General features: G+C 36.2%; 1 protein-coding gene across 4 annotated transcripts in view; it reads left to right on the plus strand.

The window, feature by feature from the left end:
• Nucleotides 1–26838, plus strand: part of PRMT3 (protein arginine methyltransferase 3) — a 67661-nt gene that overhangs the window by 27199 nt on the left and 13624 nt on the right. For 3 of the 4 annotated variants that reach the window (XM_026094551.2, XM_064512847.1, XM_064512848.1), the window contains 3 exons: nucleotides 3353–3431; nucleotides 11177–11364; nucleotides 13712–13798. In XM_026094551.2, coding sequence (XP_025950336.1) covers nucleotides 3353–3431; nucleotides 11177–11364; nucleotides 13712–13798 — 354 coding nt within the window. The remainder of the gene's footprint in view (nucleotides 1–3352; nucleotides 3432–11176; nucleotides 11365–13711; nucleotides 13799–26838) is intronic. The other variant, XM_064512846.1, reaches the window with a different exon arrangement.

The raw sequence follows: 26838 nt of genomic DNA on the forward strand, positions 1-26838 counted from the left end.
ATGAAAATAACTGCCTTAAAATGGTGTAGTTTATTTGAATAATAGAGGAAAAATAACAATGCATTGTATTAAGCCAGGAAAGCTTTGTGAGCGTGTTACAATACTGTTAAAAAACACAAAATACAGAAATAAGGGATATATAATGGTATTTGCATTCCTTGGACTATGGACTTGTCATTGGACTCGTGGGCATTTTTGATAGCTGATTCTTTGGACAGGTCTAGCATAGGACATATGCTTTAAAGGAGTAACTCTGACTTCTGTGCATTTCTGTTACTGTTTGAATCTGTTTGTTTATATTGCTTTTTGACAGCTGAAGAACACTCCACATCCCTTAAATTTTGAAAATGTAAAAATAAGGAAACTTTTGTTCATTTTGTAGGGAGAGGCAGTCAGCTTTTTAGTAGAAAATGCATCATATGACAGCGTAACATTTAAGGTGTGCCATGCATTGAGTTTGTCTTTAACAGAGAACATGCTACCTTTTATACATTTTAGTTTAGCCTCTAACAAGATAGTTATTAATATTCTGCTCAGAGACTTGTGTAGTAGACATCTCTTTGCAGTAATTAATTTTGAAGATGTTAACATGCATTTAAGAAAAAGCAAAACCTTGAACATTGTCAGTGGGGAAGTAAGAGTGCCCCATAGCATCATGGGGGAAAAAATGCCCGGTATAATTCTCTTTCCAGATGGCACCCCTACAGGTGAGGCAGCAGCCTGTGAAATTACATTCTAAATTACACTGCAGATGAGCACAGCACATAGAGCAAAACATTTCGGTATAGGTAATAAATGACTTGATTCAGTACCATTGACAGTTTATATAACTTACAGGAATGTTATATTGCATTGGGGGGAATGTAGGACTGAGGGGTGGAAAAAAAAAAAACCAAACCAAAGTGCCAAAGGTCAGGGAAAGGGCAGTGAGAATTTAACTGTATTTCTGATCAGAGCTTTGTCTCTCAGCTGTACTTAGACTCGATTGACAAACGTTGCCGATGACCAGGCATTTTAGACAGGAAAAGAAAGAAAGAAAAAAAAAACCATAAAGATGTCACTCTGTAACTTATTGTCTTCTAATATATTTTTAAACTCTCTTAAAGGAAGAATGATGTGTACGTAGTTGTGCGCTGCCACAATTCATTTTGTAAATTCCATACCAAGTGTTAGAGCATGAGTTCAGATTTCTTAGCTATATCAACTATATACTATATATAATATTTATTTATATATATATAATTACTATATATATACACACACACATTTACATGCTATATGTATACAGCTAAGAATTTTGTGTGTATGTGTGTATACATATATATATTAAAATATTTATTTTTAGCTGTATCAACAGTTGAGCTTCAGCCAAAAGGTGTTAACTGTTCTTAGGGTATGTCCTGGAGGACACATTCAAAATACTGTGGGGAAACCCCTCATTTTTCTGTTAAAAGCGTCTGAAAAGATTTCTGTGAAGTAAATATATTCTACTATTAAAACTGCAAGAATAAGAATAAAAACAGAAACTATGCTTCCATTCTGTGCTTTTGGCTTGCTGTAGGCCATAAAATAATCTCTGCCTGATGCAATAGGATTTTCTGGCCTTTTTAACCATTTTGCAAAGCTTGCAAAAACCATTACTCGCAAAGCAATAAGGTTCATTCTGGGACTTGCTCTAGGAACACAACTCTTGTTGAATGCTAATAAGATGTGCTTCAAGTTTCAGAGTTTCTGTTTTTACTTGGTTTTAATTCTAAAGGCTGCAGTGTGGGAGGTGACATGTCTAAGCAACTCTGAACTTGCAGCATTTTTTGTTTCCGGAGCCATGGACAAAGTAAACATCCAAGATGTCGTAAACTTGAAATAAACTTTGTACCTTTAGCAGTGAAGTTCCCAGGCAGTGCTATCTATCTACACTAGTATGGTATGGTGATTTCAAAAAAAAAATTCTATGGTTGTACAAATATGGAAGTGTAGGAAAGATAAAGAAAAAAATCATCAGAGCTTTGCTTTGCTTGGTCACTGCTGCCTGTGGTTGTAGAACTACAAGTCCAAAGTCTGGGTTTTCTGGTGTCTTTTTTTGTTCCGTATGCTCTTTCCAACTACCACTCAGCGTATGTATCAGACTGTGTGGCTAAACTATGTTTTAGAAAAAATGAGTATTAGGACATCAAGTGAAAGTACAAAATATATGCTAATGTGGTTCCTCTCTGTTGATCTGATGCCTTGAGAACATATATGTGGATGCAATGTGTTATAATATTCGGTAAGGATAAGTATCATTCAAACTTGCAAAATATGAAGGATGTAAAATAAAACTGTAAGTCAATGTGTAAATAAATGGCTATATACCTCTGTTAAATATTTGTGGTGTACTTAATAACTGGAGAAACTGGATGTTAAATAATTGGATGTAATGCTGCTATATATGTTGGCTCTGTGTTTTAGAAAATCACTGGCTCAATTTTTAAAAGCACACAATAAGTTATTCTAAACCATTACAGCAGTGTGACTAGCCTTGTATAAAATTAATCTCAACATTTACCATAAAAACTAAGTAAATCTAATTCTAACCATTTTTATGCTGAGAATTTTTTCAAATTCAGGTGTTGCTAAATGATGTAGAACATCTGGAGAACCTGTGTCTTTGATACATTGTTTATTTCCACTTGTCCTTATGAGCAGTATCTAAGCTAATGCAGGGCACCGCTAAGTTGCAAATGTGTAGCGGCAAAGGTGCATTCCTTCTGGTGTTTCTCTGACAATAACTTTAATGCTACTTGCAGTTTGAAGTGGGAAGAAATTTTCTTTTTTTGTCACCTAAAAATTAATACTATAAATATTTATCACTTGGAGTTTGAAGTAGATTTGATTTGTAACTCCTGTAGCTTGTTCAGTTCTTCTAGACTTCTCACAGCATGCTTTTTCATGATTTTCTTTTCTTATAAGCAAATGTGAATTTAATTAAATTACCTGTACGTATATTAATTTATTCTGGTTTAATGTTATAGGACCCTATCAGATAGTTGTTGGTATAGATGGATTTATCACCTGCAGTTTAATTGAGCAGGTGATAGATATTTGCAGTTTGGGAAATCAACAATGATATTTTATGTAATTAAGGTTTTGTAGTGAAAACATTGGGTTTTTTTACTGTTGAAAAATTCATTAGGTGCTGGCTTTTATTAAGGTTTACAGGCAAATAACTTCTTAAACTCTCTTATATTTAATTGTGTAAAGCTTTTTCAGATGAAAAGCTGTTGATGAATTTACCTGTAGATTGATTAGATATGCTACATGGATAAAAAGTTATGATTTCTAAATTCTTTCTCTTTCCCTCTTCTATAAACAGGGTTATTTCCTTCTCTTTGAGTCTATGCTGGATTCTGTCATTTACGCAAAGGACAAGTACCTGGCAGAGGGAGGATCAGGTTGGTGTGCATAATTCTTTTTAATAAATTTAGCTCTGGGGGAAAACCAAATGAACTCCGAGACTTAGAATAAGCTATGCATGGATGAGAAAGTTGCCAGTCTAAATGAAAAATGTTTCCATTAGTGGGAGCTTCAAGGCATTAATTTACTGTATGGGTAATAGAAGAGCATTAGATGGGGTATCTAGGTTTTGAATTGATGGTATTTTTAAGACTAAAGGTTATTTTATTTATTTTGAACTGCCATCTAAATTTTTCTTACCTACTTCTTCCCACATTCCCCCTTCCCAAAGAAAAATCCCCCAAAGCAAATGGAGAAATTCCACTTTTAAGAATAAACGTTTATTTTTCAAGACATTATTTTCCTTAATAACAGGAGTTAGGATGTTAATCCAAAGTAATAATACTTAATTTTCAGCTGATTAAATTTAAAATGCTGTATATATTTCTCCTAGATCCTCTTATAGGGTTGGAAGACAATGCATCTTGCCTACCTGGACAATTAAGGATTTTTAGGAGTCTTTTAACCAAATTACGGTGTTGGTTTTTAAACCTTTCAAAATCCACGAGGCTAAACAGCAGCTATCAGAAAAGCTTTCATTCCCCTCCACCCCCAAATCCCTGTCTCTGCTCTTATTTCCATGCTTGAAATGTTGTTTTAATGTAGATTTTTAAAAATCAATTCAGAAAACTGGCAGCCCAGAGCACATACATATATGTATCAATTTAATTTCTTCAGTCAAAGAACTGAACTGGGAGTGGTAGGAACTGAGCTGTCTATCATAGTTTGTCTCATGCCACCTCGGTGCACATTCACCAATGTCAGCATCACGTTCCTTGTTTTCCTCCAGCAGGCGCTTATTTACCCAACAGAGTACTGTAACTTAGTAATTGCTTACACTTCTGTGCATTTTCTTGCCTACCCAACTCTTCAGCATGCTTTGGCAGACTATTGCAAACTCGGAAAGCCATCCTCAATCTTTATATTAGCCAGTAAAATCCCTGCATGTGCTTGGTGAAACATACATTTCTACCTAATTGTGCAACACTTCATGCTTGCACATCATGAGTGTCATCCAAGTGCATATTTCAGTTTGTCTTTGGTCCAAATTCTGTGTGGCTTAAGGCTGAAAAAATTATGGAAGTGTTTGTTGTCTTTTTTCCTCCATTAACTGATGCGAAGATGCCTGTCTTTGTTCTGGATTTTCCTTTGGCTCAATAACCAGAAAATGATGGTAAGCCTTGCTTGACCAGTAGGAGTCAAGAGCCTGATACAGTAAGAATACAGTTGTATAAATATTCCTGTAGTTAGTGGCATTGAAATTGACAATAGGAAATTGCTATTTTTCCCACCACAGCTGGTTTAAATGACTGGGATAAAAATTCAGAGGAGAGAGATTTGGCTGAAGATGCAGTCCAGATTGCTAAATTATGTAGACCACACTCAGGAGATCTGATACAGAAGAAAATCTGAAGGAAGGTTTCAGTTAAAGGATTGACATGGTTGTTGCGATCTTGGATTATACTGACCGAGTTAAAATTATTAGGATATGGGGACTGTGAATGTTTCAGAAGAAGCTTCACAGAATCACAAAATGGTTGAGATTGGAAGGGATGTCTGGAGATAATCCAGTCCAACCCCCCTGCTCAAACAGGGTTATCTAGAGCACACTGTACAGGATCGTGTCCAGGCGGGTTTTGAGTATCTCCAGAGAAGGAGACTCCACAGCCCCTCTGGGCAACCTGTTCCAGTGCTCTGTCACCCTCCCAGGAAAGTTTTTCCTCATATTCAGATGGAATGGCCTGTGTTTCAGTTTGTGCCCGTTGCCTGTTGTCCTGTCGCTGGGCACCATTGAAAATAGTCTGGCCCTGTGCTCTTGACACCCTCCCGACAGATATTTGCGTACATGGATAAGATCCCCTCTCAGTCTTCTCTTCTCCAGGCTAAACAGGCCCAGCTCTCTCAGCCTTTCCTCATGAGCTTAAGTGGAACTATGCACATTCCAAAATGGATTCAGACCTGCGGGTAGTACTAGTTTAATGTTTCATTGCTGATGGTCACCAACATTAAATGTTTCCTCCACTTCCCCCAAAATTTGCTTTAAAAACAATAAGTGGGGTAGTATATTCTCTGTATTAATTTCCCCCTAATTCTAGATAATTTGGCTTAAAATTCTGAATTGATAGTCTTCTGTATTTTCTGGCTGGTCAGTGGTGGAAATGGATATTGTTCAAGATAGAGAGGAGGATTTTACCGTTAGACAGAGGAAAATGGTCGTGGGTTTTTTTTAAGTACTATTTTTTATTTTAATATTTTTTAGCACTGATAGAAAAATATTTTTAACTACAGTTAATCTTGCTTGCAAATAACTTCATATAAAATTGCTTGAATTGTAGAAGATATGTCTAATGAATTAATTCAGCTTGGGTATAGACAACAGTTCTTTTCATTCTGATTCTTACGAGATGCGAGTATGGCTGTATTTGTTCAAGTGCATTCATTCAGTCTGTCTCAGTATGTTTTATCTGTATTACGTAAGGAAAATGGTATAAGGAGTTACATTTTTGTCAGTATTTTTTTTCTTTTGAGTGCTGAACAATGAAAACCAATGCATCAATATTAGACACAATTTCTTTGGCTTAGTTAACATCAGTATTTGTGCCTAGCTGCCTTTTATTATTATTATTATTATTATTATTATTATTATTATTATTATTATTATTATTATTAAGAAATGCTGTGTATTCTAAAACATTGGGTTAGGATAGGAAATACGTAAATCAGCCAAAGAAGGTAAAGGGGAAGGAAAAACTATCAACAGAGAGGAAGACCAATTTTATTTGTTCAGTCTCTGATGCTGTTTGAGTAAGCTACTGTAAAAACAGATGAATTAGAGGAAAAATGGAGAGGTGCTTTGTACTGGAAGGGAAGATGTGTGTGGAGGACATACTGTTTCAAATGCAGGAGACCGCCTGCCATAACTAAGGGAATTACATTGTTACTGTTCAGCATAGTTGTTCTATCCCCATAGGAATATACCCTTTCTCTTTATGGTTGGAGGGTAGAGAAGTGACAGAAGAACAAGCTTTTGCTTTGAAGTAGTTTGTTTTATCCTGTAAGTAGCTTAGATAGCTTCATCTTAAGCAGTGTGTGAATGCCTGTAAATATTTATTACTCATGTGATGCTGCTTTCTGCACTAGTTCTGCATATGCTTTCCTTTTGCTTAATTCCTCTGTCAGCATTGTATTTCATATTGACCTTTTCAGTGGTAGTGGTGGGTGTCTTTTTTTTTTTTTTTTTTTTTTTCCCCCTCTTTTGTGCTAACCATGCACGTAGTTAGTTTCACTACGCTGGCTTAATGATTGGATTAATGACTGTGTAACAGTGCTCACTGCAGTGCTTCCCTGGGATTGCAGTGAGCTTTGTATGCTACGGAGTGCAGCATAAAAAATGCCTTTTTATGGAATGATTCAACATTTGATTATAAAGCTAAGTAAATGAGCAAGAGATTACTGTTTGTGTGTTAAAAATACTTAGAAAAGCACTTGAGCAAAATGATAGAATAGGAGGTTTTTGTTTTCAGTAGTTAGTAAAATCTGGTCAGATCTAGAATCTGGCTGTGATATGCTCTGTGTAGCTATGTGCTAGTAATTATACATCCCAGTATAATTATTAAAGGGCCATCCTGTAAGATCATAAGGAGTCATTTTATGTTTAGCTAGTTCTTGCAAGCCTTCCGAAAAGGGCCATTTTTTTTTTTTTAACCGCTATCAAAACTGCGACCAGAGCTGTATCTTGTTTTCCTGGGATCTGTTGGTACTGTTGTAAGTTTGCTAGTGGCTTGAGCTACTTTGGTTGTCTTTGCGGGAAAACGATGTGCTGGCTGTGCAGTACAATTAACCATTTGTGGTCTGAGAATCATCTCATGGTTTTTTTTTTTCTTTTTTTCTTTTTTTTCCCCTGCCTCTCCCCCCTTCCACAAAGCATGCTGTATTATGCAGTTACTATTTCCTTAAGATGCTTACAATTACTACTGTTGTTCCAGCTTGTGTAGCAGGCGAATGGCTGTCCCTGAGATTGCCAGAGCTGCTCAGGGATCAGTTTAAGTTTAGCAAGACAGTATATAGGAATAGCAGCAGAATTGTGGGCATGTCCAAATCCTGCTGAGTCAAAACTAAAAGCTCATTCTGAGGTGAAGTCTCACTCACCAGAGAGACTCCCAAATCTGCTATAAAGATTAATTTTATCACAAGCCAGTTTGTACTGTTTCATACTAGGAACTGTTTAAAAGCTGAGAAAAGCAATAGAAGCAGTCTTGACTTGCCGAAACCTTTCAGTGACTGACCTGGGAATAGAATCCAAATATCCAGATATGTGTTCAGTTAGTCATATCATAGCTACTTTGACTTAGTCTATTGGCATTCTGAAGTGGATGATGCCAAACTGTGTAGTGTAATATGTACAGTATATAATAGCTTTATTTGGGAACATAAAATTCTTGCTGCCCAGGATCCATCTGGTTCGTTCTCTGGAACTGTTACTTGGTTGATTATGTGTTTTTCCGTACACTTGAGTGCAGTGCATGTTGTTTGGGGGTGACATAAGTAAACAAGGCATCACTCAAATGGTGACTGTTTTTGCTTGTCCGTGTCAAAACAGTGACGGTCTTCACTTGGAATTGTATATACGTGTCTTACCCTTTGTCTTGTTGTTGTCTTACCCTTTGGTCCTGAAGTTTGTAAGGCGTTACTAAGGGGTAGCGGATTTCCCATCTTATTCTGTTTACCACGTGAGCTGTTACTAGTGACGGATGATTTCTGGGCACTGAGTCGAGAAGGACACAGATGTCAAAACTATGAATCTGTGAAAGCATTGCTGAGTATGTGCTTTTGTCTAATCAGCATTTTGTTAATTTAACCTGTGAGAAGGAATACTTATTTAATTATAGCTTTAATCAGAAAAAATTAAAATGACAAGTCTGTCAGGACAGTGGTGTGGAAAGAGCAGAGGGTTTTGGTTTTGGAGAATCAAGGATAGTGGGTGAAATGAAAAATGCAATTTTACATACACCCATTTTGATGGGTGAAATGAAATGGGTGAAATGAAAAATGCAATTTTTTTTCTCAAACATTTGCAAAATGCTTCTGTATTTAGATGATTTTGGCTGATATTTAGATGAACACATCTACATTTCTAGTCAAACATCAATACAATGTATGCTTCTAGACGTGGTTGGGTTTGTAAATTTGGAAGTTGATATACTGCTGTAGTCTTTTGCCTGTGTCTTGGTTGTGGAAATCAGATTTCTGTTTCTGGAGTCAGAACAGGCTTTTTCTGTTTTTTTTTTTTTTTTTTTTTCCCCTGTTGTTTTTGACAGGCTAAAAAAAATGAAGATGAAACTTGGGCACTAGCATCTATCTTTTGCTTGTTCTTAAATGCTTCATATAATCAATCATAAGTTCCACTGTTCCAAGAATTTGGCATCTGGACAAAGAGATTTAATAAAAACTGATTTTAGTCACACTCAAACGTAAATTATTTCATGCTTGATAGACACATGAACTTCTTCCTGTTAACAGAATGTCCCAGAAATGTGGGCTAGTCCAAGGAAAGAATGTTATAAAATAGTATTTCACTTTTTATTGTGTTTTCTATTTCCTTTTGTGGTTTCACCACCACTAGCTTGCCAGCATATTCCTATGAGTTTTATAACTAGGGGCACTTAGATCTTTTTTCACTCTTCTTTTATGTTCTCCCCACACCCTTTGCTACCAAGAGCATTTCCATGAAAGATATTCTTTTAAAAGCTGTAGTCGTTGCCTGTTGTTGCCTATTTCGTACTGTCTTTTAATTTTTGGAGAGTCAGTGGTGGCTCTTGAAGGTTTGAGATGCTGGGAGGTAAAACCTAATATAGTGCAGTTGTCAAACTAGTAAACAGCAACATGAGAATGTTGAGAAACTGAAAATCCTGATTGATGGCTCCAGAAACTGCTTGCAAATACTAATACCACCAGATACTGATTTCTGTTGTTGGTGGCGTTGATGTTGTTAGCTGTCAGGTGTGCTGGAACCAAGTGATTTCAAACAAGACAGTTTGGATTCTTCCTGTTTTGATTCTCATCAAATTGCCTTTTTACTGCTGAGTTAATTGTAGGCTGTTCCTGGAAAAGCTTGAGTTCCTCATCCACAATGTGGAGATGATAGCTTACCATGGGGTTTTTAGTTTAAGCTTACCAATATTTTTTATTACTCTGTTTTAAACAGGCAGAAAGTGAGAAGAATGACAGTGGGCTAGTATTTTGTATGAACTAGTCATTCCAAAGGTAGAGGTTGATGTTTACTTTAATTAATCTCTTACATGAAAGAAAAAGCTTCTGTAGTGAAGACTCCTTTTTATTAAGATCATAAAATTATTTCTTTAGGCTAAACATACTCTCACTATGTAAAGGGTACAATTGCAATTTATTAGTTCTGTCTTCAGTATTTTACAAGGCAAAAACCATTGCCTTTCTGACTTACCATAGTATACCAGTGATTTCTTCATACTCATTTTGATAAGCCACAACTTCAAGTAGAACTGAAGACAAAAAAATCAATTTTACAGTTCATCAGATTTTTGGGAGGGAAAGAGAAACTTAGCTTCAGTTTTATTAACATTGCCACATTCATTTATCAATAAAAAAAAAAAAAAGCTGCTCAGTAGCAAGCATCCTGCTCTGAAGCTAGATGAAGCATTCGATGTGTGTGGCTTTAGAAGCTTGAAAACTCTAAAAATGAAAAGTGTAAATTCCTTTGTGGAAAGAAATCTAGCTGAATGAAACTCACTTGAAGGCTTATTCTTACTATTTGTATGCATTAAGCTACAGTGCTGTTTTATATGCCTGTAGACAGCCATATTCATAGCTGCTGTTCTTTGTGGCTTTTCCAGTCATCAGTGGAGAGAGATTGCCGAGAGGTTGACTAACTTTGTAGGTAGCTGCTATGCAGGCAAATAGCAGTCTTCCATTGCTGTTTGAGAAAGCTGTAGATATCTTTCTGAAGATATTCTTGGGAGGAGGGAGAACACAGATGTAAAGACAGGATGACAGCTGTCATCCTAAAACTGTGGGAAAGAACGGATGAGGAAGTTCTCTTCTGGCTGTTGAGTCACTTTGATAGTGTTTGGATGATCATAGGAGAAGAGAGTGTGTGATCTTTTCCAGTAGCCAGAAATTATTCTTAGGTTGTAAGGTATGTATCAGCCAGGGCTGATGAGAGTCAGGCATAAAACACTTGACTAAGAATATTTGACCTTTTCTGGAATAAGGTCTTTTCATGAAGATTTCTTGCTATTGCAAAACTCTCACCTGATTTTTCCTTGGGGTGTCTGGCAAGCAGCTATTAAATAAATTTCAGGGCAGTGTCTGTATAGAAGCCAGAACAGGATGTCTGAAATGATTTTCGTCAGACAGCAAGTTTCCGGTCATGTTCCTGGCAGTGGGATTCAACTATAGAGATACTTTCTCATGAACAGTAATATTGTTACCAGAGTGGTGTGGGGAAATTAAATTCCGGTGTCTAATCTCTTTTGTGCAGAAGTGGAACTCCAGAAAATAAAGTAGCTATCTTTTACCAGAACAGAAATAAATTCTTTTATTTGTTCTTTTAAGATGTTAATCACTTAAAATGAAAAGAAGAACCCTTAAATCTTTCTTTATGTGTGTCCAAACCAAAATTTCACTAATCTATTTCTTCTTGTTACAGTTTATCCTGATACATGCACCATTAGTCTGGTAGCTGTGGGGGATATGAATAAACATGTGGACAAACTAGTTTTCTGGGAAGATGTGTATGGCTTTGACATGTCTTGCATGAAGAAGGCAGTAATTCCAGAAGCTGTTGTGGAGGTGCTGGATCCAAACACAATTATATCTGCAGCCAGTGTTATTAAGGTACCATGCTTCTTAAATTTTTAGTAGTAAGATTTAAAAAGTTTCATTATATTATTTTTTCCATTTATTGTCTAAAACACGTTTGTTTAATATGGAGAAAATGTGTTTAACTTAGGTATCTTTAAAGTGAAACGCATGCAATCAGGTTCTTAGTGTTAACACTTTAAGTCTTCTATTTGTTGCTTTTTAACCAAGGTTTAGCTCCTAATAAAGTAGTCATCCATTTTTAGACATTTTTCTAACATGTCTGTTCTAGATTTTCTTCTATTCAAAACCAAATTTACCTGCTTTTTAGTAACTCATTTGCTCATTTGCTGGAATTACGGTACAAACCAGCAAAATTAATGAGTTGAGCAGTAATAGCATTATAGGTAAATAGTTTTAATCAATAGCTACTCCACATAACAAATGGATTGTATTTTGAGGGAAAGTTTTAAAATGTTCCAATTTATCATATGACTGTACAGAAGACAGTTTAGTGCTCTTGCTCAGATTAGCTGCTCCTTGTTTTGAGTAGTCTATGATGCAACTTTTCAGGATGTTATTCCCTAAAAAAACCAAAAGGCATTGTCAAGAAATATTGACAAAAATGTATATGAGGTTTAGTTCCAATGGGGTATGGCATTCTTGGATGAAACATTTTAGCTGTCTGACTGTGTAAACTAAACTTCAGTGATAAAGTGTGGTGAAGTGTTTTCTGAACCACTAAGAAATCTGAAGTTTTTCGCTTTTTTAAAACTGCAGTATATATGAAATATAAGAACGTTGAAATGTGGGTTGCCATTTTGTCTGTCCATATTTATCAATGTTCACTTCAGCCTTGGATGCCATAGCTTTGTGACCATTTCAAACCAGGGTGGTTGCTGGAGAAGCAGTCCTCTGCCTCCTCTACTTTTTCCTGCTTTTGTGTTGCACTGATACTTCATGTACTGATACACCAGAAGATTGCCTCTGCCATTCAGAGGGATCTTGACAGGCTGGAGAAACTGGCAGACAGGAAACTTATGCAGTTCAGCAACGGGAAATGCAAAGTCCTGCACCTGGGGGAGGAGAAACCCCACACACTGGTACCGGATGATGGCCAACCATCTGGGAAGCAGCTCTGCAGAAAAGGACCCAGGGGTTTTGGTGGACAAGCCGGACATGAGCCAGCAATGTGCTGTGGTGGCAAAGAAGGCCAACGGCCTCCTGGGCTGCGTTAGGAAGAGCATCGCCGGCAGGTCTGAGGAGGGTGATTCCCGTGTACTCAGTGCTGGTGAGACCACAGCTATAGTGTTGGGTCCGGCTCTGGGCTCTTCATTGCGAGAGAGACATGGACATAGTGGAGGGAGCCCAGAGAAGGGCCACGGAGGTGAATAAGGGATTGGATCATCTGTCGTACGAGAAGAGGCTGAGAGAGCTGGGACTGTTTAGCCTAGAGAAGAGAAGGCTCAGGGGGGATCTTATCAGTGTGTGTAACTAACTGCTGGGAGGGTATAAAGAGGACGGAGCCAGACTCTTCTGAGTGGTGCCCAGTGACAGGAGAAGAGGTAATGGGCACAACTGGAAAGACAGGAAATGTATATACAGGAAATTCTGTTTAAACGTAAGAAAACTCTTTTTTTTACTGTGAGGGTGATTGAATATGGGGGTGGTTTGCCCAGAGAGGTTGTAGAGTCTCCATCCTTGGAGCTATTTAAGACCTGAGTGGACAGATCCTGAGCAACCTGCTCTACTTGACCCCACTTTGAGTAGTGTATTGGACTGTGTGATCTTCAGAGAACCCTTTCAACCTCGACCATTCTGTGACCAATAAACTAAGCTGGCAAGTCAAAAAAGGACAGTTTTAACCTACATCAGTTTTTGACTGTAGTTCACCATATGGTTGTAAGAGCAAGGAATAGAACAGGGAAAGGTAAAAAGGTGTGGGGTGGCAAGGTATGTCAAAGGATGTCAAGACTGCTTCCACAGCAGAAGTGACTTGAGAATTTGTGGCCATATAAACTAATTTCTGCTGTATGAGTGCTTGTTAAAACTACTTCAATACTGACTATGAAAAACTGTCAAGTTACTGAAGTGAGCAGCTATCATGAAGAACTTGAGCTACCATATCTAGTTCAAATCCACGATTAGTCAAAGTGTCTGTTTATTTGGGGAAGAGAGGTTTTAAGTGTTTGGTCAGCGTGCACATATGACTGGATCATATTTAAGGCTCTTCTCCCCATTTTTGAAGAGCTGAATTAGTACTGCCCTAGAAAAGTTGTATTTTTGTGGGATCAACTGAACAACCTATGAAGCTCATCCAATGGGAGATCTTAATTTTAATTTAGCAGTTCTATTGACAGAATTGTATTATTCCTTTCAATAGCGTATCAAGTGTAATGCTGCATCCATTCCAGATTTAGAATTCTCTGAGGAATTCACTCTAACGATTAGGACGAGCACAAGGTGTACGGTAAGACAGTTTCTTTTTATATATGATCAGTATCACACTGGACTAACAGACAGTGCATTAAGCTTCATTTATCATCAGTCCTTTGCCTTGAAATGTTTGTTTCTGCTTTACAGAGGTGTAGTGAGCCCTTTTTGTAAAGATAAATAGTTGTAAACCTCCAGTAGTAGTATTATGATATAATAGAGGTAGATGGGAAAGGGAAAAAGTAGTGGGTCTTACCATTGGTGTATTTTCTTGTTCTCTAGCCCATTTTCTGAAACGTGAGTTTTATGTTCAGACATGTTTTATTACCATCACACTTAGAAATGATATGAATAGTCACAATTCTTTGAAGAGCTTTTCTGAGATAAGTAAAAAATAGTTAAAAATAAGAGACTCAAGGGAAAAGTACAATATAGCTCATATATTAAACATAATAGTAGTTCATATGACAAGCACTGTATTTAAAGGTCATGAACTTCTCTGTTTGAGAAACTAAGACTGAAGGAGCCAGAACAAATGTCTTTTCAATCTGAATCTCTTAAACTGCTAGTAGTTAGCCAGACTTTTTAAACTGCATTTACTGTATGTAAGTTAATATATGGCTTACATTCAAAAGAACACTAATTCTAGAAAGGCTGTGGAGGTTGATTGGAGAAGGATTCTATTTACAGCAAGAACAACCCTATTCATCTTGATATTGCAGACTATGCTGCATAAAATTAAGTGAAGAATCTCCAGTAAATCTGGGTCTGTGATCTTACTGAATTGAATGTTATTTGTCTAGCAAACACTAGTCAAGATGAAAACAAATAAACAAAAAAACCCTCTTCAGTTCAAGTTTTAGAAGTAACAGTACTGGGGCATCTCTCAAGTGCTTCTTTAAAGTTGTGCTTACATTGTTCAGTTTGAATTTACGTAGATGCCTGTTTGTTTTGCTGCTTTTTTTTTTTTCTTGATTGTTCAGTATGTTAATAATGAGAAACTAGAGAGAAACACTGATTTTTGGATGAGTAGAAAATGTCCTCTGTTTCTTTCTGCAAAAGGCCATGCAATTTATGGTGAATATTTTGTGTTTCCGTTTCTGAAGCATAAATCACTGAGTAGTTGAGGTCAGAAGGGACCTTTGGAGATCATCTATTCCAACTCTCCAGTTCAAGCAGGGTCGCCTAGAGCAGGCCCAGGACTGTGCCTGGACAATTTTTGAATACCTTCAAGGGTGGAGACTCTACAGCCTCTTTGTGCAAGCTGTTCAAGTGTTTGGTCACCCTTGCTGTAAAAAGATTTTTCTAATGTTCAGATGGAACTTTCTGTGTTTCAGTCTGTGCCCGTTGCCTCTTGTCCTGTCGCTGGGCACCACTGAAATATGTCAAGGAGTATACCTAAATATTTTCATTTAACAAACTGCATGCAAGATTGTAGACAACTTCTGAAATAAAGATGTTACAAAGTTAATAACATGTAAAGAATAAATGTGTTTGAAGTTAAAACAAATGAGTTATTTTTAAAGGCATGTAATAGAGAGTGGATTAGATGCCTGAATTTGAATGAAACTCACTGCAGGAACTATTATGCCTCTCATTCCAGCCTATACAAATCTGTCTCGTACTTTTTACATATATACTATGTTTTTACTACTTCTACCTGTGGGCACTGATCCAAGGAAGCAGGTTGAATCTGGATAAACAATCTCGGTTTGTAAGTTACTTGAGAAAACATAGAAATATGGTCACAATGTATTACTTTGTTTTAAAGTCTGTAAAAACCTTGGAGAATCTCTAAGCCACAGTGCAAATGTAATTTTGCAATTCAGAAACAGTGAAGCTTTTCTCCCGCTTGACATCACTGTGGTATTATGGTAAAGAAATGAACTATCCCCCAAATTTTGATGATCTATGGAATAAATAGTGATTGGTAGCTCTCGAATTGGAGTGATTTTTAAAAAACTTACATCAGCTTTCTGGCAACCAGAGGAGGGATGGAAGACAAGGTTTGGAAGATATCTAAAAATTAGATTAAAGAAGGGGAAAAGATTAATTTGGGACTTAAGATAAAGTCAAGTATGTGTCTGAAAACTCAGCTGTATGTCAGTTAAATCATTGTTCTCATACCTACGAGCATTTAATTCTAATAGCTTCATGAAAGAGGAGATGGAGTCACAGGTACAGTGTGGGATTGGTAATTACTTTGTATGTGTTTTTCAGCTCTGAACTCAAGAGACCCTTCTGTTTTAAATCCATTCAAGTCCGTGGCAATTAAGCAGAAAGACTGGTAGATTAAATAATTGCCTTAAAAAAAAAAAAAACACTCTAAGCAGGAAGTAGACCAGGAAAAAATAGGTCTTGAAAGGCTATTGAAGCATCATTTACCACGTCTGTATATTATGTTTGGCTTTGTGGGTTGCTGGGAGAGCTTGGAGGGCCACTCTGAGCAAGACCTAAAAGCATAACTGTTGATGTGAGAACACTGGACATCTTTTCTCCAAGGGATAAAATATACTGAAGGGGATCAGGAGTTTCTTGGATTTGTAGAGCCAGGAAAGAGTAGAAGCTTTGGCAAAGGTTTGAACCTTTCTAATTTTGTTCTTAGTTTCTCATGGTGGATTATAGGTACAAAGTAGTGGTTACAAGGCACTGTGGTGCACTTGCCCTTCAGTAGTCCGTCCCATTCTTCCTAAAAGACAAATGTATACTTTACATACTGTGTTTTCTATTGCGGCATTAGACTTCTAAGAAGGTTAAACTTGGAAAAGTGTTTTAACTTTGGAAAAGTGTTCTTAGATGTATAATTAAGGAGGAAGGTATGAGGGGATGAGGTACAGATGGTAGTCTGGTGGTAGTAGAGACTAAAGTGATAATTTGATACAATTTCTGACACTGCATCCTAACATTAAAGGCAAGGTGGCCTAACTTTACAGACTTTATGATTGCAGTACTATGCTTTTATGTTTAATGTTAACTATAAACACTTTCTATCCACTGTTAAGAATATTCTTGCAAAACTTGGAGAAAACTTATATTAAGCTTTGAGATCTGTAATAGAAACTGAAATTCTTGTAGTTTAGTGTATTGTGATACTTCTGCTGGGAGCTTCATGCTTAGCAGTTGAAAGTTACAGCACATCACGGAATCAAGTCCAAAGAGAAAATTGGAATCTAATTTTTAATTTATTGTAATAATGACAGTCTGTTAAAATTGTTTTATTTTGCTTTTGCGTATTTATATAGAGAAGAGATGTAGGCAGCTTCTGATATGGACACAAATTTGTCATAAGACTATCATATGGTATAATACAAAATTGTAAATATAAACAGCAATAAAATTTGAAAACTTAGATTCCCAGATCAAGAAATGTAATACCTGTTTTTTGATGGTTCTGCATGTATTTCATGCTGTTGCTACCACTGTTCCTGTATTTCAGGATATATAAGAATATCTCAGTAAGTTAAATTGAACTTTTCCCATGTTTAGAATTTAAAGCATTCTGACTAGTGTGAATTAGTAGTTATGTACAAATTAAATAACTAAATGTTAATTGTCACCAAATTAAGTAAAGGCACATCAACTTCTTCGTTTTTGTTAATGAAAAATCTGTATATTTTGTAGTGCATGCAAAAATCTATTTGTGGTTAGTAAAGGAATCCTAGAATAATCCTAGAATAATCCAGGTTGGAACCTCAGGGAGTCATTGGTCTGACCTCCTGCTCAAGGCAGGGTCAACTGTGATTTCAGACCAGGGTCTCTAGTGCAGCTCTGGTTAACTTTCTTAATTTGGCCACTTCTGAATAGATGATTAGTAAATGGAAAGTGCTACAAAATCTTGATTGTCTTTGATGTTTGAATAGGGTGAAGTAGCTTATTTTGTAAGTATAATTTCCCCTAACACTAGACTGTTATAAAAATCTCATTTTTGCTTTGTGCTCCTACTTATTATATCATTGATTTATAAATTCATAGCTGCATTTTACAATTTCCCAGGAGGGTCGAGGAAGAGCAGTGCTTCTGAAATTTTGCGGTGAATGCATGTTCTAAAAGAACCATCAGACCTCTGCGAAGTATTTTGCACTTTATCATTTAGCATTATTGACACTTTGAGTGAAACTTCAACTCTTTTTATGATGGATTGTAGAAGTTTAGTTGGAGGTTGACATTTCATCCATCATATCAGGCTGCCTAACCTTGCAGTAAATGAACAATAAAAGTCCATTATTTATATTGAGAATTTTTGAGGAGAGGCTTTCAGATTGCAATTTGTCCTTTGAAAATAACATTTGATGTTTTCCCTTGTTTGCATCTGTTTTTTGTTCTCCTGGCTTTTTATTTTTATTTTTTTTAATGAAGAGAGAAAGCTACTTGTATTTCCCCAAATTTTAACTTAAATGTACTTGGCTGTTGTGATTTTTGCATTTTTAATATAAATGTTTCTAAATATTTTAGCTTTTTATAGAAAAAAATAGCTTTCACAGAAATAGCGATTTGAAAATTCATCCTTATATGCCAGTATGCGTCGACTTTTTTAGTTCGCAACGTAAAGATATTTTCAAAGCAGCACCTTCTCAGCCCTTTCTTTTTCTTTGCCCTGAAAGTGTGAAAAGAAACTTGGCCCTCCTTTTCCAAATGCTGCCATCAAAGGCAGAGCTAAATTCAGACCAATGTTGCCATCAGAAATTTGGCTGCATCTGTCAGTAGCACAAACAAGTGGAAAGCTTAGGTGTACTGTTGGTAATGCTGATGCCACAGGTCAGTTGTTTTGTGGTCTCTATTGCACCTCTTCCAAGGTGTGTAGAGGAGTATAGAGTTGACATTCTTTCTTAGAAATAGTGTCAACAGCATAGGAGACCTTGTTGCTACTGCCAAGATTTTTTTTTGCGGAAGTGGAGCACCGATGGGAAATAATTTAGAAGGTGTGAGGGACAAGGAATTGTGGCTTTATCCACTTGGAGTAGCCAACATAATGTTAATCACTGAAGGGCTAGACTTCTGGTTGGCAACTCTGGAGGCATTGGCTGTGTTGGGATCTATTGCTTGTTTCCATAAACTTGTTCGCATTTCTGTGGCAGTAGAAGCTGACAGGAATCAAAGAAATACTGCAGTATTTTTATCAACTCATTACCACATGTGCTTTGATTATGACTTGGAGCACCTCCAGGGCCTGTTGTGCAGGAAAGGCTGCATTTCTAATTTCTGTAGTAAGCTGTGGAGGTTCCCTAAAATCTGATCTTGGCTTTTCTGTCTCCCCTCCACCTCCTTTTAGTAGATACTATTGAAATTCTGTGTTTGTTTATTTTCAGACTCAACAGAAAAGCTGGCCGCTTTCTGATTTCCCAATACTTTATTCCTGACCTTGTAAATTGCTCTGGTTAACGCTTTGGGGTTTTTGGATTTCATAAAGGTTGTGGAAAGCTGTACAGTTTTGCTTAGAGGACAGCAAGAAGCAGAGCCTTTTTCCTGTTCTTGGACTGGAAGGAGCATAGGAAGATTAGCCTCTCTAATGCTAACCTTTGGGGCTTGAGCCCCATAACCCTTTCTTGTCCTTTGATTTTTATTTTGCTGTGTCATTTCTTAGTAAAACCTGTTAGTTCATGAAAAATGATAATGCAAGTGGTGGAATATTTTTCTAGATATTATCACTGTCTTTGCTCTCAGAAGGCCTTGCTGCTGACCTCTTCACTAATTATCTGCTTGTATGATAGCGTCAATTAATTGTACTAGAGGTTGTTTGATGAAAACCATGCAATTCAGTAGGCAGTAGGCTTAACTGTTTTCTGTTTTTAAATAAATGGAGCGAGTCAGGACAGAAGTGCCCAGATTTAGTGATGAGCTGGAGAGAATTAGTGAAACTGCGGTTCCCAAAACCTAAGAGCACAGTATTAATTGGAGCATATCTTATTTGAGTCTCTCTTCCAGCCTGTGAATAATTTCAAATTACTGAGAATTAAAAAAAAAAAAAAACCTTTATATGGTAACAGAAAAAAGAATACATCAAGCAGAGTTGTGTAATGATCCTAACAGACCAACCTCTGTATTTCAGGTGCATCCTAATTGTATTGCAGATTATCCTGTGATGTGATTCAGTCTTATCCTCTAAATAAAAATAGCTTAATCCTTTAAATAGCTTTTCTTCCAGGTTTTCAAGCAATTAGTTGAGTCCTCAAGAAAAACTTTCCAAATTAACCTGATAAATATGGAAAGATTGAGTGAAAATAAATATTTAAACAGTACAGTGACCTTGCATGTGCTGCTTAGTTTTTATCTTCTTTGGGGGGAAAACATTTCAAGACTTTTCCCAGACCAAGTATTCTTTCTCCTAATTTTTATTTCCTCTTGTGGCTTACCACTAAGTATTATCTTTTTAGGATTAAGCTACTTTATTTAGCACTACTTTAGCTTTCGAAGATGGAGGACTTTAAAGGCACAAAACAGTTGCGTGGAACCATTATATGAAATTGATTCAAACACTTTTAATGCAGGTTGACTTGATTTCAATCTTACAAAGATAATGGCCAAAAACAAATTTAATTAGATTGCAAAAATGCATTTTCCTGGTAGAGAACTAGGGTTTGTCACTGCTGATTTTAATGAGACATCTGGCTAATATCGGTTAGTAGATGCTGTTAGGAAAATATTCCATTAATTGTATTCTGAGTTGATCACTGTGTGAGCTTTTGAGATAAAATATAATGGTGATTACCCCCAGTGTAAAAATCAATTGACAAACTTTCTCTTTTGTTTGCGAGTGTTTCCCCTGTGAGTCTATCAAGGTGGTTCTTTCCTAGCTGAATAACAATATCCCATGGGAGGAAAATGGCAGTATCTCTTCATTGCTCCCAGGAGAACATGTCAAAGAGCAGTGGATGTATATAAAAAGTGGGAGGGAGGAAGGGAATGAAAGAAGGATAATGGACCAGAGGACGTGACTGAGGTATTAAACCTTTAGGAAGAAAAAGGAAATGAAGTTGGTTCTGGAGAAAATTATTTTGACTAAAAAAAAGCTTGTTTGCTTGTTAGAATCTTCTTGCATGTTAAACAATTTAGTCTCTTGATGGGCAGTCTTGCATTTGGGAGCCCATCACAAGTGTTAGCATGTAAGTATTTAATTCCAACCTTAGGTGATGAGAAACTAAATGTTTTTAGATAAAAGGTGGAAACCTAGCTTTGGGTACCGTTGTTAAACATACCTTGAATGCCAGATTTCTCTGTTTAAAGGAAAGACATGTTACAAAGCAGGATTTGTCCTTCTGATCTATTTAGTTATTGATAGCTGCCTCTACAGTGATATTCAGATGCTGATTCTTTTTAAAATACAAAATTGTTAGTTTTAATAACAAAAGGGGTTTTTTTATTTTTCCACTGTGGGGAAAACACAGTAACTCTGCTGCATGGATTACAAACATTCCATCTCCATGCTTGGATAAACTCCATCAAAAGCACATTATCCTCCCACTTCTGTGGCCAGCTGTCTAATTGTATTTGCTCTAGCCACTCACTGTTAGAACATGATACTAGCGAAGAGCAAGAATGATAAATTACCCACTGTAGGTGATAGTGATGATGATGATTTTTAATTTCCTTGTTCCTAAGTGAATTGGTAAGGTAGTGTTTATGAGTTCTCATAAGGATTCAAGCAGTCTCATTTGTTTTGTCCTGTTAAGATGCTTCATGTACAGTCAGCCATTTTCTTTAGAAAAAGCATTAGTATTCAGATGTATTTGAATTAAAATCTAGTCTCTTCATTTCAGCTAAGGACTCGAAGAGTAAAAATAAAGAATACATACTAATACTTATTTATTACCCATGTTAAAGCTTTTTGTGATCTTAATGTATTTGGTACATGTTACATGAATGAATGAAAATAAATTAGCCTCTAGATACTTTATTTAGGAGGGAAGAAAAATTTGTTAAAGACAAATGAATCTTTGGGGGGGTAATGCTGTATTGACAGTTTTTCGTATGTTTGCAACAACACCATACAAACCTGCAGTGACGGATGAAAACCTTTAAGATGTTTTAAATGAACTGTTAATCAAAAGCTGGGTTTCATAAAGTCAGGTAGAGGCTAGTGGCTGCTATTATGGTTTCAGGAGTATTTTATTTTTGTTGATTGAACTCTTGTTGACCTTTATAGGATGCTGCTTTATAGTTGGAATAACACAAATCTGTTCCTAATCATTTTTTTGTTTCTTTAATTAACCTTAGTTCCCTGGGTAATGGTGAGAGGTATTTATTCTGGGATTGGGGTTTTTTTTGTCCTCACAGCTCTGCTTTTTTTTTGGCAATTTATTTATTAGTAGCAGAAAAAATAATATTGCTGCAGCGTTTCCTAATATATAATATCTTTTGAGGTTAGAGCAACTGTTGGGCTAGAGTTGCAGTTAGTTATTACTGGTTTAGAAGTCGTCATTTTTGTTTAACTCATTCACAGTATTCAAGAGACTAGTGCTTGAAAAATTCTTGTAAAGAAGGCTTAAGTTCTTGCTGATTAATCCTTGGAGAAGCTGTAGATGAGCTGTCAAAGGAGGAGCAACATGATGAGGCGAACTGCAACAGAAGAAATAACCATTATTTTTATGCTTAAAACAAAAAAAATCCCATGGCAGTAGTTGTAAAATGCCATCTTGAATTTCAGGGAGAGGGTTATTTGCTTGTTCCTTTTCTTTAGTGTGACTTCTTGTCAAAGATGACCTCTTTAATAAAAATCTGACCAGCCCTCTGTTCCCTCTTAGTATGCTTGTGTCTGCATGATTGCTTCCAATATGCCACTTGTAGGTGATCTCTTCTGCTTTTCTGATTTTGCTGCTTAGCTGTATGTGTTAGGTTTTACAACAAGAAGGGAGGACTTATTCAAGCTATAAACACTGGATACTTTTTTTCTCTTTATAGTATTGGGTATTTAATAGAAGTTTGTGATTGTTAGTTACAGCTGTTGTTGATATAAAGCAATTTGCTATAGTGTTCTAATATGAAATGAAAGGAAAATATTTTGACCTTGAATTTTATAGAATTATTTCTCTGAAATGTATTTAAATATAAGAGCTATGTATTGTTCGTCACGGTGTAAGAACACCAACAGATGTTAAAAGAAGTTAAGATGCCAGAGAAGATGTGAAATTTTTAAAAAGTATTAACCAAAGATACAGTTTGGTAGCTGCTGTTATCAGGTATTTCGACTTTCTTATCCGTGTAGGGGCTTTTTGATATGTTTAAGTTTTGTTTTTAAAATATATAGCACTAGTGATTGTAGAGAAAACTGTAGAAAGCATCATGTATGTGTACTTTAAGGTCTTGAAAAATCAAAGGTAATGTGAGGTCCCAACACTTTTTTGGTAATGGCTTAAGGTTTACACTAACATATCTTGAGGGTTGTGGATTTTTTGGTTTTTCATGTTGTTTTGTTTTTGTTTGAGCACTTGCATTTGGCAGTACTGAAATAGGATTCTATATCATAAATGTAGATTTTAGTTTTTGATATCTCTTTCAAGGAAGACTTGAAAGAAAATTCTAATGTTTTATGTAAAGCTCTTCACAAAACATTCTGGGGAGAAATAATTAAATCTGTGTTGCAGCTTTGAGTCCTCCAAAACTTTGCTAGTGACATGGCAAAGAAAACTTTTTCCTGAGTTAAAGGTACGGTGTCGTTGACAATGTATGAAAATTGATTTTTGGAAAATGGAATATTTCACTACTTCCAATATAGCTGACTTTTTGAACAAAAAGAGATTTAAAAAATAGAGCTGTAACTAAAAAGCTATAAGAAGCTGTCAAATTCTTTTCTAGTATGAAGGAATTGTTAGGTTGAGTGCGAAGAGCAAGGTACCTCTTTGACATAGGCTCAACCACTCTTTGTGGATGCAGATTTCTACTTCTGTTGTGTTTCTTCCGTGTTTGCTTGCTTCCTACAAAAAAGACTTAAAACCATACTGAGATTCTGCATGCCCAATATTTTAGCATAGAGGAAGCCTTTTATATACATAAAAATTATTTATATATATATATATAAAATTTATCTTATAATGGAACTGTTAATTTTTTATACAGTTGTAGTGGGATGGATGGAAGGGATTGTTGATGAAAATGGGGGAAACGGTATCACTTGCTGAAAATTCCTTACCATCTTAAACTGCAATATAGGACTGAGATTATCTCAGCTTTGAAACCCATTATGTGACCATCCTTACTGGTTGCTTTTTCTGTTCCACAGAATTGTCTGGTAGGTTTTAGGGAGGCCAGGTATGCTGGTTTTAACAAATCTTTAGGCATCCATGTAGGTGGTTTGAGTTCCCTTAGTTTGGGGCAGATAAAAATATGACAAAGTAGCTCAAAAGCTGAAAGATCTCTAAAAATCAACGCTATATTTAAGAATTAAAGCACAGCTTACTGTTCGGATGAAGATATAAATGTATATGTGTTATAGAGGATCGCTTTGTAACAGCCCTTTTATTGAGAAGAGCTGTTGAATCTAACCATTTCTGTAAGAGGTCTGTTGCTCTTTAGTGTAAAGAAAAGTGCGTTTCAGGAAATACATTCTTCTGTAACATAATTGTATTCATTTCTTATTAGTTGCTTCATTAAAAAAAGCTGTGATTGATTAAACCAGATCCTTCTTTCTAGATGCTATACTGTGGAGTGTCAAAGATAAACGACATTTTTGGGATGCTGTGTTCTGTTGAATTTATCGGATTACCTTCCACACTTAACTTCAGCTTTCAGAAATTAATTGAATTAACTTCATGCAAATAATTTATTATTTGAATAAACTGGGTCCCTTTAAGTGCTGTGTTGTTGGTGTGGGAGTATTGGAAATCTTCCATGTGAAATCGGGAAGAGGAGAGAAAGAAGGTAGCTAACTGAGGCTGGAATCCCTGGGAGATAAACTTCAGCTGATGTTTATTACCTACACATATGCAAAAAACTGCACTTCTGTTGAACAGCAGGTTCGAGCTTTTGTTTTGTTTTCTTGTCTTACAGGTAAGCCACCAGCTGTGTGCATGACAGCCTGATATATTTAATCTGTGTATTTTTCCCTGTTTGCTCAACTGTAATTGGCTTGTAGAATAGCTGAGGTAGTGAATATGGAGAATACAGCTGATAGGATGATCAGTAGCTGCTGTGTTTAGTATTAGACTTTTGGTTTTCACAAAGATTTAAAATTTGAGGGGAGAGATTTCTGTCTGAAGATGAAATGCAGCGGTGGTATATAATTGCAGGTTGTCTAAAAATACTTATTAAAAACAAATGACATAGTTATAGTGAATTCCCTAAGCCAAAAGAAATAGACGGAGTCTGTCTGCATGTGTGTGCATGCATGCGCATGCACTTTTTTCTTTAATTGGCTCAAAAATGGTTTACAAATACATGAATTATAGCCAGGAATTAAAATTGAGTAAATAATTTAAAAAATTATTTTTGTCTGCTACTTTCATAGTCACCTTTAACCACATCTCTGAGATACACTCACACTCTCACACACTCTTTAGATAATGGGTTAGTATTCCAGTTCTCAATCTGTTCCGCCAAACAATTTTGTGATCTCCAAATAATTCTTAGTATTACTAATTCTCAGATCTGCAAAAATTGGCATTGAGTTGGTAGCTTTTATACAAGCTCTAATGTGTGGATAACAGGAAAGAATATGTTACTGTGAGTTTGGCTTAGTGATGGTGGAAGACACTGAAGATGGGAAGTTGTTAAACATTGCCAGTAAAGAGTATTCTGCTGCTTTGCCACTAATCAAGTTTATATATTCTGCAGGTCGACATAATCCCTCATTCCTGGTTGCCAGGTTAAGTGGCTTCTGTTAAGTGTCAATATTCAGTTATCCTGCAAATTATGTACTGAACCTTTCATGGTACTCAGCATGTCCTCCCTAGATCAATGGTTTGATAGTCAAAAAAAGAAATCTTATATAAAAACCAGTTTAATGATTTATAGCACTTGTTAGTTATATTTTAATATATGTTTTAATACAGTAAAATATTACTACTAAAAATTTATTTAAAATTTCATTACACGAGCTCAACAAAGTCTATGGAACTTCTAAAGTATTTAGAACACTTAAGGTTGGTATAAGCAGCTATAACATAATTTAACATTTTTAATCTTATCTGCAGTGTTAAAAATCCAAAGATTTGCTGCCTGTTGGCATCCAAGGAGTTGTGAAAATAGTTGAAGATATCCATTAGGTTTCTAAATGACAATATCTGCTCTTACAGTTAGTTTTTAAATATCCTTCAAACTCTGTTCTGTATGTATTTAAGCATAACGTTGTATGTATTTAAGCATAACGTTATTTTTTTAGCTATGCAGGACTGAGACCTTAATAGCCTCGCCTGTTAACATAGCTCACGGAAGAATTTTTTTTTCAGGTTTTAACTGATGGGCTGGAAGCAGTATATCTGCAAGGGGATCTAGTTTTTAACGCAGTTTTTTTCAGAACTTAAATTTGAGGAATTTCAGAGAATACCTGAAGCTGGAACTCTGCTTAAAGTAGTCTTTGTGATATGTAATAATTGCTGTTATTGACTCTTGATTTAGGTACTCAAAGTCAGCGTTTCAGGATGTTTCAGTTAGGAAAAATTGATATTGGAAGGAGTGAGGTTGTTACTTATCCTAATCATTTATAGAGTGTAAAAAAAATTCTGTTTCCCTGAGCACAGGAAGAAGCAAATAGTAGGAGAGGGCTTCTTTGCTGCTAATTCTAATGTCCTTTCAGCCAGTACTTAACCCCCCAAAAGTTCATCAAATCAAGACGGATTTTCTCAGGATAGCACACTGAATGTTTCTATTACTTCTTGCTGCTAGACGTATAGATCTTTGCATCCCCTTTAGCTCTGTTTGCCTTTTCTCTTGTGTAATGGTATGTGTGCTTGGGGTTTTGGGCACTAGTTCAGCTTTCTGGTCCAAAATGTAGCTTGATTTTTCTTGCCTTCTCTGGAAGCCAGTTTTTCCTCAATTCTTAAGGTATTTTTAGTGTTTCAAGCTTGTCTTCCCTCTCTCCAGTAATCATATCCTAAGTCTTATTTGCAAGCATATCAACAGTATTGACCTGCTGACTGAAAAGTATTT

This window comes from Dromaius novaehollandiae, chromosome 5 (genome assembly GCF_036370855.1).
Source record: "Dromaius novaehollandiae isolate bDroNov1 chromosome 5, bDroNov1.hap1, whole genome shotgun sequence".
Lineage (NCBI taxonomy): Eukaryota > Metazoa > Chordata > Aves > Casuariiformes > Dromaiidae > Dromaius > Dromaius novaehollandiae.